At 38.3% G+C, this 16,466-nt stretch overlaps 1 protein-coding gene across 1 annotated transcript in view; it reads left to right on the top strand.

Moving 5' to 3' along the window:
* Window positions 1-16,466, top strand: part of LOC107752821 (CUGBP Elav-like family member 2) — a 98,517-nt gene that overhangs the window by 81,170 nt on the left and 881 nt on the right. The window contains exons 10-14 of the mRNA XM_016568887.1: window positions 7,246-7,380; window positions 8,973-9,098; window positions 12,073-12,270; window positions 14,445-14,588; window positions 14,997-15,162. Coding sequence (XP_016424373.1) covers window positions 7,246-7,380; window positions 8,973-9,098; window positions 12,073-12,270; window positions 14,445-14,588; window positions 14,997-15,124 — 731 coding nt within the window. The 3' untranslated portion in view covers window positions 15,125-15,162. The remainder of the gene's footprint in view (window positions 1-7,245; window positions 7,381-8,972; window positions 9,099-12,072; window positions 12,271-14,444; window positions 14,589-14,996; window positions 15,163-16,466) is intronic.

The raw sequence follows: 16,466 nt of genomic DNA, 5'->3' as shown, positions 1-16,466 counted from the left end.
AAAAAAAAGAAAGAAAGGAAAGAGTCCTTTTGAATGAATGGAGTAAAAAGTACCTTTTGGACCTTTTTATATTAGAGATTTTTGTACGTGACATTTTGCTCAGCCTTTGTGGGGGAAAAAAAAACGTTTTCGAGGAACGTAATGGTAAGTAGATCATGAGGAAATGTTACATTTTGGTTGAATAACCCATTCAAGAACTAACACATCACTTGATATGCACACACACCCTTCTCATTATATTCTGACCCCCAGGTCTTTAGTTAAACGGGCATCACAGGTCAGCCTCATGATGTTTAGATTTGTTTGTTTTCGTCGGGGAGAGAGACAGAAAGCGCGAGAGATTAGCAGAAATGCGGCAGGTCTAGGGTACAGTGAGGGCTGTGGGGTGGGAGATCTCGCTCGCTCTCTCAGACAGATGATGAAATAGTTTTATAAAGCAGGAAATCGCTTTCCTGGGAAATAAAATCAGCAGCACAGCACAGAACTCTCATTTCACCAAGAACTCCCGTCGCTCCAGCGGTTGTGTGTGTGTTTGTGCAGTACCACTGCACATGATCATTGCTCTTTTAGATATTTAGCGTTCCCTCTTTTTTTACCCCTCTTCCTTTTACACTTTTCTTCTCTCTCTTTCAATCTGTCCACACAGGGATGCTCCTCCCCCATGGTGGTGAAGTTTGCCGACACACAGAAGGATAAGGAACAGCGGCGGCTGCAGCAGCAGTTGGCGCAGCAGATGCAGCAGTTGAACAGTGCGTCTGCCTGGGGCAGCCTGACCGGCCTGACTGGCCTCACCCCGCAGTATCTGGCAGTAAGAGGACACACCCACGCAGCCCTGCCAACCAGCAGCACAGCCAACGCAGCCGCCGCAGTCAGTCACTGTCTCCGCCCACCTGCCCCGCCCCCTCCTCTCTTGCTCTCTCTGAGCCAGTCTTAACCCCTTTTCCAAATCTCTCATCTGTTAAACTGCGATCGCGCCTTGATCGAAGTTCGCCTCGAAACCGGTCCCCATACTCAAAATTTTTATGTGGTAGTGCTGCTATTGAGAAGCTGTTAGGGCAGTGGTTCTCAACCAGGGGACCAGGGCCCACTAGGGGGCCAGATCAAACTTGCGATAGGTTTAAGACTTAAAATGAGACAAAACAAGCACTAATACACCTGAAAATCAAGATATTTCTTATTTTAATTCACCCTGTAAAACAGTTTTTTGCTTCATAAAAGAACCAGGTTTCCCACTGTCTAGAAAAAAAAGTGTGAATTTAAAAGTGTGATTTATAAACCTGGAAAAGTCATATAAATATAAAAAAATCATATAACTCTAGTACCATATATATGTATGCAAATATACATTTTCTGGTTATGCCAAGCTCTAAAATATTTTATTTGATAGAAATTGTGATGAAAACATATTTTAGATAATCCTTATCTTTAATCCTTTTCTAGTAAATCACAAGCAGGCAAAGTCATGGGGGGCCTTTGAATATTGTTGTGGACAATGGGGGGCCTTAGAGTCAAAAAGGATGAGAACCACTGCATTAGGGGCTACAATTGCTCCAGCTTTCTTATTACTTTCAAGAAGGTTGACAGAGAGGGGACAGTTTTTAAGCAGCCTTGGTTTCAAAAGTATTTTTTGTATTTGTTTTCTTCATTGGCATTTTTAAAATCTATAGTAAAAAGCCTAATAAGGCCATGATCCCAAACCAACCAACGCTGAGATCAATCACCACAATTCAACATTTCATCCCATGGCATGATGCATTGCAAAGAATGTAGGCCTAATCAAATAAAAATGAAACAAATGTTTAAAAATGTAATTAATTATAATTATATAAATAATACATATACAATTAATATAGGAACATATACTAGGCTTGAACAATTATGCTAGGTCTGTCTTAAAAGGTTTATGCAATATTATTAAACATATTTTCCTCTGTAGAGAAAATGAAAGAGATTTTTATTTCCAGAACCCGGCTTGGGTTGTGTTGTGTAATTGGATTGGGTTGAGGACAATGCATAAATTCCCTGTTTCACTCATCCCCCTCTTCATCCGCCTAAATATAAAGAGGATATAACAAGGTGGTGACATTTACTTGCGTTTTAGTCAATAAGGACAGTGGGTGAGGATTTAAAGGACTATGCAAGAGCATTGGGACAGGGCCATCTCTCCCACTATTCCGCTTCTCCTTTTTCTGCCTTTTTTCACTTCCCTGTCATTTTGAGGTTACATTTAGCTTTTAAGCAGTCTGAGGAGTCTAACTCAATGTCATCCTAATCCTCTAGAGTCATTTAGAGTCTGCTTTCCTCTCCCCTTTCATGTGCAGAAACTGCCCAGGACAGCAACACACTGCCAACAGAACTGACGGGTGACTCTTAGCATGACCGTTTTCACTGGCACCGATGTATGAGGCTAATACCTTGAAGTGGTCCTCAAGTCTTTTATGATTTTGTTCCTCTGAATATTTTTACATGGCTTTCACTCTCAGCACTATGTGTTATGTAAATCGCAAATGATTGTTTTAAAAGACCACGGAGTCCACAGTTAGAGTTATTTCTTGACTAAAATATATAAACTGATTTAGCTTGATAACCTTTCTAACACAGTATTTTAATTATCCTCTCTGTGTTAAAGCCACAGAAAAATCAATAAATGTATCAATAAATCAATAAATTAAACCTTAAACTGAGTTTTTGTCCTAGCCAGTTGCATCGCAATAATGTGCTATGCCACAAGCCATTTTGTTGCGCTAAGAAGTTCTATTAACATTAGACAGCACATATGTTGTGTATTAGAAATCAAATATATTTTAATTGGCTGTGATTTTGATGGTATGAATACATTTATTACACGAAAATATTTTGTTTAATGCAAAACTAGAGCGGGCCCAATCTTAATACTTGAGGAACACCAGTTGCTAAAAAACTCGAAATAACAGATAGAGGCTTTTGTGTTGCTTTACTGTTGACAGACTGCTCACTCCAGACAACATGAAACATGAAAACAAACCACAATGTTTCATCTATATTTAGCTAACACTAGCTCCTTCAAACATTATCCTTATATATCCATCACCATAGGCCAATACATAATAGTGATTACACATTAATGGTCTGTTTCTCTCTCTTTTTCTCACAGTTGCTTCAACAAGCAACCTCCTCCAGTAACCTAGGAGCGTTCAGTGGCATTCAACAGATGGCAGGTGAGATACTGAACTCAGATCTGTTAACCCAACTAGCCCCATTGTAACTCCGCAACTAAACTTCCATCACCCCTACTAAACCATTCAAACCAGCTCTGGATTGCATTTAAAAAAAAAACAACAAAAAAAACAGTTTGACACCTCAACCCTGAGCAGATCCAGGATCAGCAGATGTTCGGCTGAGCTAAACATTCTCATCCTGCCTCAAAGTTTAGATTCAACATGCTTGGCTTTATACAATGTGCAGCACAACTGGACACATTGTAATGATTGTAAGTGTATGTGTGTGTCAGAATTTGATGATGAACTGAGACTTGATTGATCACATAAAAGCCATTCTTTCCACGCCTGTTCCGATGTGCATCAAACCCTTTTTTTTGTTTCTTGGAAGATAAATTTGTCTCATCATCAAATCACATCTCTTTGCCTGAGCTCTGTGAGGCTTATGGGAGACCAAATCATGATGATATGCCCCATCAACCCTCAGATGTTCTCAGCTTTTTACATTTTCACTTTAGCAGTTCTCAAAGAAGAGGAAAAATGAAAGTACCCTTATCCAGATAGGCCACTTATCACAGTTTGTTTATGCCATGAATACTGTCAAATTCGCCAGAAACCCGCAGAGAATTCAGCAACTCAAGATGGATTCCTCATCGAAGCAACATGATATGTTATTCTATCTTCACGGTGACTTGGTTTAGCACTCTGGAATATGATTAGTGTTTTACAACATCTGCCAATGAGCTCATGCTTACTCCAGCTGTTAGACAGGTGCATGTTGTTCTCTCTTTGACAGTTTTTATGCCTCCAACATTATGCTAGATGCAACAAAAAATTTAAGTTCCTCTTTGCTCACTTTCCTTCTTTTTTACATTTTCAATGTTTTTTCGCTGTCTTGTGCGTTACATTCCCAGTGTGCGTCTCTGTTCTTGTCAGGTCTTAATTGTGGTCTGTTTATCAAGCTGCCAGGCCTTCAAGGAAAGTGAAATATTTATAGCACGCGCTCTCGCCTAATTGCAGCTGCTAAGGATGAAAGAAAGAGAACGTATTAGCATCCAAAATGGCTTACAGTGTGTGTAGGATGAGTGCCTTTATCTCCTAAAGCCTCCCCCCCCCTCCCCCGACAACAGTTTTGCACACCAGAGAGTGGCTTCCTCATTAATGTAGGCTCTTGTGGAGAGGGTGAGCAGGACTGTGGTGTTTTTGTTTACCATTATGAAGAGTTCTGGAAGCTCTTGTTTAAGTTTAGTGGTACATCTGTGACAGCCTCTCAGCGAGAATGAAGTTCACATCGAGCCAAACCAGCAGCAGCTGCCACCGCACAATTAAAGAGCGAGAAATTCCCACATTACCATAACAATTGAATTTTCTGGACTTCATTTTATTAAAGCAATATATTCTCCCAAAACAGATTAGTTTAGACTTTTAATCAAACTGGTTTGGATTTGAGGGAATGAATGGAAACTGGTCAAGCATGATGGACAAAGTAGTTTGTTATTATACATACAGATTATATACAGCAATGTGTCCGTGCTGGATTAAAGGAACCATTCAACCAGAATTTAAAATTCGGTAATGTGTCGTTCCAAACCATTTTGCTGTGATACCAAACCATTACGTGTATACATTTAAATATGGCACATAAAGACTTTTCACCAGGTTCAACCAATGACATTTGACTGTGTTGACTCTAAACTTGGTGTGACACATCTTGATTTGCCATATTCAAATTTACCTCTGCACAAATGAGCCAAACTCAACCAAACTTCTAAGTATACAGTAGTCATAGCCATGGCCTAGTGGTTGGCGTACAACAGGGGTGTCCAACCCTACTCCTGGATTACCACTATCCTGCATAATGTAGTTGTAATCCTAATTAAACACGCCTGAACCAACTAATCAAGGTCTTCAGGATTACTGGAAACTTCGAGGTAAGTGTGTTGGTGGAGGTTGGAGCTAATCTCTGCAGGACATTTGCCCACCAGGAGCAGGATTGGACACTCCTGGCATACAGACATGTCGAGCTGTGAAGTTCATGCAAGAGATGCAGGTTTAAATCCGATCTGCCTCATCCCTCATCAATCCCACTATACGTTTTTGTTCTACTGTCAGTTGAAGAGGAACAATGGCCAAAAATTCAAATTTAAAAAGTTCAAAGTAGACCATTGCATAAACCCAAGCCAGAAACCTGTTCAATATGACCGGATAAACATATCAGTCTGTTTGAGACACTGCTTGAAGTGCAAATCGACAGGAGCTCTCAAACTCAACAGGATTTGAAGACTTTTCTCGGCTGAATTGTGAAATCTTTGGGCCCCTCCATCTGTCGCCTGGCAACCGTCTATGATTGGCAGACGATATATACAGCTGCCATCTGCTGTGTCTGTGCTGTGGGTGGAGTTACGAGCCATAAGGAGCTCCATCATGATGAACATTCAGCGAGAGCCAGCATCACCTCTTTCCTGACACCTCTCTCTCCGCTCAGTACGCTGAGTGTGAACATACTGCATGGATGGATCTCTCTCTCTCACACACACACACACACACACACACACACTAGCAGAAGTGCCCTTCTCAACCACAGAACTCACATTGTGCCAAATACTCAATGCCCATTTTTTGACACTTGTGCGCCAAAAACTCAAAATGGTTCCTTTTCCGCTTTATTCAGAATCACAAAGGTGGTCATAAAGCCCTCAATTTCAGAGTCCATTTCTGTCTTTTCTCATCCAGTGAAGCTTTTTCTAGCTTCTTTTATATTAAATGCTATTCAAGTTTGAAGTCTTGAACCATGAAGTCAGAGATGACTTATTTAATTGACCTTAAACATTTCTTATTGTGAACAATTACTCAAAAGAATTACAAATTTTGGCCTTCATAATATTTCATTATAATGTAATAACTAAAACTGCTTTCATTTTTGGGTGAAATCTCAGATCCCTCTTGATTTTCAACCCCTTCCTTCAAACCACCTATGTTGAAACCACTTTTTGCAAGTTCTGGCCATTTCTTTCTTTCTTTTTACTGTTGAATATTCGTTTCTTTCGGAAATGCCACATTACGGAAGTGGACTGGGTCTTGAGAGCCATTTAATGCTGATTTTAAACCTGCTGTTCAAGATCTGTAAAGAATCGTCTCTGCTCTTATGTCTTGATCTGGGCTTTGTTTTGCAATTAGAGTACATTTCCTGTCTCTAATCACCTTCTGTGATGTGCTAATTAGACTCTTAATGCACTTCTCTTGCTTGCTCAGTGGATCGGGAGGGCAAACAACCGTGGTGTCCCCAGAGCACTGTCTGACCAATCCAAATTACACGCTACTGCTGTCTAAAGGGATAAGGCTGGAAAAAACTAAGACATTTTTTTCCAGATAGCTACGGATCCTGTGTTTGAACCTTTGCTTTCAGTCTCTGTTGACAAACATTGATGTGTACTTGATCAGGTTGTCACTTGTCCGTGAAGTCCATGATAGTTTTTAATTTTCAAATGGGTGCTCACAATCTTATTGCACACTTTCACTGAACCAACACTTGGGATGACTACCAGACCATCGTGGGGCATTGGTCACCAAATTGTGGACTTGTAGGAGGGGTGGCAGTTGGGACAGGGCCTATAATTCTTCACCAATCCAAATACTGTAATTCTGAAGTCTGATGTGTCACTTGTGCGTGTGTTTTTTTTCTCTGTGTGTGTGCGTGCTCCCTCATAGTATCGAGTATATACATTTTACGTGTATATACGACACATGCTGTGCATTTTCCTGTTGTACCACTTCCAATCTCTGTCCTTCTTGGCTGCGAGCCACTTCCCGCAGCGTGTTGGCATCATGGCCACTGCATGTAGCCGTGCCCCAAACACGCTAATCTAGTCACCTTTGGAGTAGATGCACCCCGGCTCACACATATAATCGGATCTTCTGTACGAAACGCCTCTACACACGACTCTACTAACTCTCGCTCGTGTAGAGCATTCTGTAGCACATGTGGTTCCTTTAGTTTAACATGCACCAAACACACACATGCACACATTGACACTTTCTCTTTCTTCAGGTATGAATGCTCTGCAGTTGCAGAATCTGGCCACTCTAGCAGCAGCAGCGGCTGCAGCACAGAGCTCAGCCAGCCCGTCCACCGCTAGCGCCCTGACCTCCAGCACAGGGTCCCTGGGAGCCCTGGCCAGCCCAGGTAACCAGAGGCCGTCCCATCATCATTATCCTCTTCGATATCGGTATCATTTCCACCATACCGTCATTGTCCCTTCATTTGTTGTAGTTGAGTTCACCATTTCTTGTTTATACAGTATGTGTGTGCGTAGTTCCTTGGTACCGTCCATCATGGTTCACGTTCATCATCATCATCATCACCATCATCTTGTTTGGGAGAGTGTGTCCATATGTGTGGCGTTGAGCTGTTGTGCTCCTTGGCTTTAACCGTGCTCCATTCATTTTGGAAAAGATGAAATGTGAAACAAGGAGACACTTATAAGTGTGACACATGGTTCTCCGGTTAGATTAGCATCTCTGTGTCTTGCTTTGAAGCTCGAAAATTTCTTTCAAACTTGCATAAATGCAGATGAAGCAGAGGGAAAAGCTTTTATATGCTTCAGAGTTCTTTTGTTTCAAGAGATGTTTTGCTTGAATCTTATTTCTCTTTTTTGAAAACATTGCCGTCGTTATCATCTTCATGATTGCAATAATCTTTATTGTTGTTGATGTCTCTATCTTGTCTTTTTTTTTCTGTAATTTTAATAGATTCCCTTTAGGAATTAATAAAGTGCATGCATATATCTATCCATCTGACCATCCATCCATCTTATCCACTTTATATATTTATTATTCTATACACCATATAGCCAAAAAATAAATAATCACAATAATTTCTAGTCCTTTGATGATGTTCAGTGTCATTAAAATAGGGTGATTCTTTTTTTTTTTTATCATAAAAATCTCTGTAGTAAAGTAAATTCTAAATGCTGAACAAATACTGAATGCAAAAGAAAAAATACATTAAAATAATTTATAATCATTGCATGATTTTCCACACTTCCCACATGGAAGAATCACATTTATTTTCATTTGCATGTACCAGTATGTAACAATACACAGTAATAAACAGAATATTTACTTATTATATATATACAAATAAATTAAGACATGTAATACATTAATAAAACTGAATCACACGTTTTGATTCATTGTACTGTCTGGCTTTAACCGTGCTCCATTCATAGTCACCACTGATAAGCTACTCCTAAATATGATGTAGAAACTTTTAATTTTGCTTTGCAATGATTTGTATCGTGAAAAGCGCTGTACAAGTAAACGTGAATTGAATTGAATACTGTTTGAACTGATTCATAGAAATGAACTTACCAACTTGAATAGCATTTATTCTAAAGTTTAAATCAGGCGCACTATTAAAAAATCTGTCTTGATGCACAAGTTACAGGACAGGAAGGATTTAAAAATCAGTCTAATGATTCCCTATTTAGAAAACTTAATGGCCTAATAAATTGCGCTATACAATCATTGCGATATTCACAACATTGCTTAATGTTACATTGCCATCAAAGCCACCCAACCCTACCATCTATCAGTGAATCAATCTTCCATTCATGCATCCTTCCCTCTGTGTACCTCCACCAAAGCTTTTATGTATGTATCTTTAACCATTTCAGTATCATCTGCGAATGTATGTGTACGTTCAAACATCTCTCTTTTTCTCTCTTCCAATCTCCACCTGTCTCTCCTTCCTGCTCTGTCTGTCTTTCCTCACAGCAGGTTCCACAGCTAACTCCAGTGTGGGTGCGATGGGTTCCCTGGGTTCTCTGGGGACACTGCAGGGTTTGGCCGGGGCCACCGTTGGCCTCAATAACATAAATGCACTAGCAGGTAGCATCAACAGTGAGTACTACCGTCCATCGGCCTCTCCATCCCAATCCATACAACATCACCTCATACCAGCCACCCACTGCTCATAGAGATGCCTATCTCACAGAGATAGCAAATGCTTTTTAATAGATTCACTCTAAACTCTCTAAACTTACACCGGCTAAAGCAAGGGCATCTCTCTGGGCTTACGCGAGAGTTTGTTGGGTGAATTTCTCACATTGAGTCCTGCTGATATATTAAAATTAGGTGTGTGTGATTTGTAAAAGGCCTCATTATTGAATCAAATCAGATCAGATCAAATCCATTTGCTAAGTCAGAACAAATGTAGCCCATCCCTTGTAGTCGTGAGTGTGTTTGCACCAATCGGACACATCTCTCCACACATTCAGACATGCTAACACACCGCTAAACCATTGCTCTGGGTGTTTCTATAGACATGCACTTGTTTTGTCGCTATCGCGTGTGTGTGTGTTGTGTATATGTGTCTTTTTTACTTGGGGTTTGAATGATTTCAGACTAGACTAGGTTCTCAATTTCAGTCCTCGCGACCCCCCACGCTGCACATTTTGTATGTATCTCGTATCACTTCAGACGTTTGTTCTATTCGACCGTAAGTGCCCTGCGAAGTGGACATCACAGGATATTCCGCCATAATTAAAAAATGGATGTTCTACAGAAGACAAAAGTCATACAGGTGTAGAAGTGCATGAGGGTGAGTAAATGATGACAAAATTGTGATTTTTAAGGGATAGTTTAGCCCAAAAATTGAAATTTTGTCACCGTTTAATCACCCTCATGGCATTCTAAACCCATAAGACTTTTTTTTAAACACAAATTTATTTTTAATAGTGCTGTCAAACGATTAATCGTGATTAATCGCATCCAAACTGCGGCCTGTGTATATGTCAGCACGTGGACAAAATCTCTATCTCCACCAGTGACCTTTCAGCCAGGTTTCTAGTTTTATAAATCAAGCTCTCTCAAACAGAACGCCTACAATTTAAATTCATTCTAATGACTCTCTCTCACACACACCCTCCCAGTGCTCATTTAAGAGGCTGTATAGTGTAATTGAAAATAAAAGGTCAGTATTGTAATTATTGCTGGATAAATGAGGGAGCTGGCCGTCCAAGCACTTTGCTCATCATTTATTGTTTCCAGGCCGTCAAGCCAAAAGGCCAGTCAGTAAATACTCATGAATCAGTCTTTATAAACACACACACACACACACAAAGACGTAAAAAAAAAAAAACAGTACGTGAACACAACTGCTTCTACGGTAGCATGATTTGATGTGTTGTTTTACATTATGAATATGCGTTGCCACAAGGGATTCTCTAGTTTAAGTGTCTTTTTCTCAGTCCTTTTTTTCTGCCATAGCTAGAAAAAATATTTATTTTATTTCTCTATACTGTAATAATGTATCTGATGCATTATATAGACCACAATTTGCACAAGGTCAGTTTTTGAACAAGATGTGGAACATCCAGTTAATCAGTTAATTTAAGAATTTATTGACAGATTATTTGGTAATCAAACTGATAAACTAATATCCATTTAATGACAAAAAGATTTCAACTCTATCACCCCTTCTTAAGTACTGAGATGTTTTACCACTAAGGCCGTGTATATGAAATAAATAATGATTATATTTAAAGAAATAAATTATAATTATGTAATTAATAATTATATTCAGCAGGGATGTATTAAATTGATTAAAAAAAAAGACAATTACAGTGTTACAAATAAATTATGTTCTGAGCTTTCTCTTCATCAAAGAATCCAGAAAAAAATCTTGGTTTGATTATAAGAAGTCTTTCTTGAGCACAAAATTGGCATAATAGAATAAGTTCTTAAGTAACAGCTGCTGAAATTTCTGCTTTTACATCAAAGGAAAAATGACATTTTACAATAAATTTAAATAGAAAACAGTTTCAAATTGTAATATTTCACAGTATTACTGTTACTATACTATATTTTACCTTTGTAAACAAAAGTAACTTTTTCAAAACCTTTTAAACCTTAATCGTAACAAACCCAGACCTTTGAACAGTAATGTGTGTGTGTGTGTGTGTACATATCTATTCCCATAGACTGGAGTTACAGGGGTTACTCCCTGAAGCACATGTGCATCTGTTTTAGCAGTCAGGGGTTCTGTCTTTAATGGATCCAAGGATGCATTTGTATTTTATTAAAAGAGTGTAATGTTTTCCCCACAACCCCTTTAATACAGCCGAGATTGCTGACACGAATAATGAGATAATTAGATGTAGATTTCCGCTGTGTGAGGTTAAAAAGGTGATTGGTCCCGATGTTTCGGTGTGTCTGAGGGTCGCCGTGGTGATCGTTTCGTGCTGCTATTGTGACATTAGTCTGCATGTGTAGGCCGCGCTCCTCATTTGCATACACCGGTCAGTATATTATGCATCTTTTCTATCTTGTGTTTGTGTGTATATGTGTGAGTGGGTGCTGTTTATGATGTAATGTCCAGCGTGATGTTTGTGATTCTGCTGTTTCGATGAGTGTTACGTTCACTGTCTTTCTGTCCGAGTGTCTCATTGGGTTTTTCGTGTTTTGTCTGTTTTTGTGTGTCGCTGCAAGCTAACCGGTGTTTTCAGAAAGCAAGCGCGTTTATTCACAGTGGAGAGAGTTCGATGTATCGAACACAGCACTATTGTTTACATAATATATGTGTGTGCACTGTGTATATTTATTATGTCTATATAAATGCACACACATACATGTATATATTTAAGAAAAATATGTTATGTTTATATATTAAATATATGTATCTATAATATAAATATATACATGTAAATATTTTCAAAATATATACTGTCACTGTTCACGTGTGTCGTTGGGTTTTTCATGTTCTGTCTGTTTTTGTGTGTGTCGTGTTGTGCTTTGTTGTAGAAACACACCCTGAGTCCAAATGCTAACGAGTAAGAGCACTTCTTTTTTCTTTATTGTTGGGTTTTATGTAAAGTTGCTCACATGCTCTCAGGTATGGCAGCTCTGAACGGCGGGCTGGGCAGCACGGGCCTGAGTAACGGGTCGGCCGGGCCCATGGACGCTCTCACACAGGCCTACTCAGGGATCCAACAGTACGCGGCTGCCGCCCTGCCCACTCTCTACAGCCAGTCCCTACTGCAGCAACAGAGTGCTGCGGGCAGCCAGAAAGAGGGTATGGGGACACACACTGGAAATTGCTTACACTGGAAGTGTAAAGGGAAATGTAGTTCAACTTCATTTAAGTAACACAGCAAATATGGAAGTACATCAATGACAAAATTTGAAGAAAAAAAAAGGTTTGCATTTTTGAGGCTACAATGTAACATGGTTGAATATTTATCTAGTGAATATATATATATATATATACAGTGGGTACGGAAAGTATTCAGACCCCCTTAAATTTTTCACTCTTTGTTGTTATGTTTATATATTAAATATATGTATCTATAATATAAATATATACATGTAAATATTTTCAAAATATATACTGTATGTGTGTGTATTTATATAGACATAATAAATATGCACAGTACACACACATATATTATGTAAACAAAAACTTGTATTTTGGATGCGATTAATCGCGATTAATCGTTTGACAGCACTCGTTTTTAATGAAACCTGGGAGATTTCTTTCTTCATAAGCAACTTAAAAGTTATCCATAAGAGTTTAATCCAAGTCTTTTGAAGAAACAAGAAAATTTTATTTAGATTTATTTAGGCTTTTATTCACAAATAAACATTCAAATATGAATGTCACATAAAAATCACACATCAATTATGGTAAACAGAAGCTCAGCCATATTTGTTTAACAAGCAAAAACAAACCTCACTGGCCTCAAGAGTGTTTGAGATTCCTTTTACCATATTTGATATGATATAGATTTCTTGAGTTGTGGTGGAATGGACTTTCAATGGAAAGACAGAAATCTCTCAGTTTTTTTTTTTTTTTTTAATAAACAAAAGTCTGAGTTTGAAACGACAGTCCCTTAGGGTTAATAGTTGTCTTCTGTGGGTGTTGTGATCTACACCAGAAGCTGGTAAACAGATGCTTCGCATTATAGCTGTTACCACATTGTGTATTTTAAGCACGACTGGAACACTGTATTGACAAATCAGCATTCAAAACCAGAACTACTCATTTTACAATAGAATGTACCTAATGGGCGTTGCGGAATGTAATTAGTATAAATAGGCGAGCTAAAGATCACTGCGGCCTGTGTATATGTCAGCACGTGGACAAAATCTCTATCTCCACCAGTGACCTTTCAGCCAGGTTTCTAGTTTTATAAATCAAGCTCTCTCAAACAGAACGCCTACAATTTAAATTCATTCTAATGACTCTCTCTCACACACACCCTCCCAGTGCTCATTTAAGAGGCTGTATAGTGTAATTGAATATAAAAGGTCAGTATTGTAATTATTGCTGGATAAATGAGGGAGCTGGCCGTCCAAGCACTTTGCTCATCATTTATTGTTTCCAGGCCGTCAAGCCAAAAGGCCAGTCAGTAAATACTCATGATAATTTGAAATGAAAGTATTAATGAGATTAGTGGGAAAATGCTCTCTATAAAGGGAAAAAAAATGCCCTTGGATAAAATGTAAAAAACATACAGTTTTATGTCACAGCTGATAGAAAACTCATGAGAATATTGCTTCAGAATACATCATATTTGCAAAAACCACACACACACACACACACACACATACACACACACACACATATATATATAGCTCGATACACAAAGTCGTCCCCCCCCATAACAAATCACAATTTAACCCCTGTAATATCTGTAGATAGATAGATAGATAGATAGATTTAAAATAACAAATAATAAATCTATCTTACAAAGTTCCAAAGTAGTATTTGGTACTTTTTTTTTTTTTGTGCTTTAGAAATGCAGCTTTACAATTTTTTTGTGTGACCATTTTGTCATTAATATACATCCATAACCAAATCAGTGTCCGTCAACAATACACACACTACCGTTTAAAAGTTTGAAACAAAGAAGTTTTAAAAAAAAAAATACTTTTTTTTTATCAACAATATTAGAATGATTTCTGAAGGATCATGGAGTAATGGCTGCTGAAAATTCTACTTTACATCACAGGATTACATTTTAAAATATATTAATATAGGAAAGCGTTATTTTCTATTATAATACTTCACAATATTGCTGATTTTAATATATTTTTAAAATTTGTATATCATTTTTAATATATATATATATATTTTTTTATTTTATTTTTTCTTCGTTATTGTCCTTAAAATCTTTTAATGCAGCACCGTAGTTGTGGTTTCTTCACTAAACGAGGACACATGTATGTTTTGTGTGTGTGGAACAGGACCTGAAGGAGCCAACCTGTTCATCTACCACCTCCCACAGGAATTTGGGGACCAGGACATCCTACAGATGTTCATGCCTTTCGGAAACGTGGTGTCTGCCAAAGTCTTTATCGACAAACAGACCAATTTGAGCAAGTGCTTCGGTAGGAACTGACATTCAATCACTCATGGGAAAGACAACACAGAATTTGCCAGTAACAGTTATTCACTTAAGGCCTACAGTACATAGGCGTATTTAATTTGACCTTAAACTAGTCATCAGAATACAACAAAATAAAATGACAGCTTTATTTGTTAATAATAAATAATAATGATTATTTTGCCATCATATTAATGCCATTATATTGTTGTTTTGCAAAATTGAAATTAAATTGTGTTTGTGAACCCTTTCATGCTTAGTATGTTATACTGTTTTTCATTTTTTTTCTATATTTAATTTGATGTTGTATTTCATGCTGTCATTTAGTTTTATTGGACATGGCATGAGCAGTTGTTTTGCTGTCAAACATGACTTGATTACAATCGAAAGACATTGTGATTGTTCCTTGCAGGTTTCGTCAGTTATGACAATCCTGTGTCAGCGCAGGCCGCCATTCAGGCGATGAATGGGTTTCAGATCGGCATGAAGCGTCTCAAAGTCCAGCTCAAGCGCTCGAAGAACGACAGCAAACCGTACTGATCTTAGCACTAGGGCCTCTCTCATGTTACACTGCTAGGGTAAGTCCCCACTGCTGCCACGGTTACCAAACTGGGACTCAGGGGGGAGGGGGTGCACGAGGGGGAGTTTCACCCTTTGACCACCAGAGGGAATCACTCTCCCATAACCGTCTTTTCAGCTTTTTGAATTAATAACAGTATTATTATTTTGTCTTTTTTTTTTCTTCACATGAACGCTTCCATTTCCGCCATTTTTTGTATGACTTGCGATGGATGAACAGCTATTATTGGTCAATTTTTTTTTCTTTTTTTTTTTTCCGTTTAAGTCATGTGTAAACTATTAGATTTTTTTTTTAAGTAAATATTTATACAATGGCTATTTGCATTCTATGATGATAACAACAGCAGAAAGAAACGATGTATAAAGTATTATTTGTTTCTCTTTGTGAACCTGAGGCTTGTAAGGACAAGTAGAGAAGGTTCCGATATGATTAAAGCACCAATATGCACATTAACCTTTGCCCTTTGGCCTCTGGTGTCGGTTCAGGGCTTTGCTGCTCCTTCGAACCCTTGGCCCACTGGCACTAGAGAGGAAAGGGTTAAACCCGCTGTGGCCTCTCTGTAGTCAACGGCAACAACTGCCTAAACAGCTTCCTCAACAAATACTTGCCGTCAAATGTTCAGTGATTTTTATTTATTTTATTTTTTTTCGTTATTGTTGTTTTTTTTTGTTTATGTTTGTTTGTTTGGTTTGGGTTTTTTTTTTTTTAAGAAAAAAAAATTAGTCCGATTTTTATGCGTCAGATAATTGTGGTCTTTGTCCAACAGAATTTGTGTAGAGCATTAAAAAAGATTTTGATCTGTCGATGGTTAAAAAGAATAAAGCATTCTAGGTTCTATGTGGAGGGGTGGGCAACTGAAAACTTGATGTTTATTGAAAGAGAAAAAAAAAATCTTAAATTACAGAAAGCCACAGGCCTGTAAATTGTATTTGTAAAAAAATGCAGTTCTATTTTTATACAAAATTTCTACTGCCTCTGAAGTAAAGGACTTTATTTATTATCTTTTAAGTTATTGGGTTTGGAAAGTCGTGCTCTCTCTATCCTGAGCCTTCTTAAACCACACAACCTGTTGTGTGACGAGAACACAGAATCACGTACAAAACCCCTCTTTTTCGTTCTTTCTTTCTCTCTCTCACCTTCCCTCTCGCCATTTCCCACAATCCCATCCGTCACGTCCCCATCATATCTGTCTCGACTCTCTCTTCCTCTTCTCTCTTTCGTCATAAGTAGTGGCACTTCATAAGTGAAATCTCTCTTTTTCGTTTCATTTTGTTTCGTATTGTTTGGTTTTTGTTCGTACTC

The sequence above is a fragment of the Sinocyclocheilus rhinocerous genome, unplaced genomic scaffold (genome assembly GCF_001515625.1).
Source record: "Sinocyclocheilus rhinocerous isolate Xijiao unplaced genomic scaffold, SAMN03320098_v1.1 scaffold2366, whole genome shotgun sequence".
Classification (NCBI taxonomy): Eukaryota; Metazoa; Chordata; class Actinopteri; order Cypriniformes; family Cyprinidae; genus Sinocyclocheilus; species Sinocyclocheilus rhinocerous.
The sequence above is the reverse complement of the archived record's forward strand: the minus strand, read 5'-3'. Positions and strand labels throughout refer to the sequence as shown.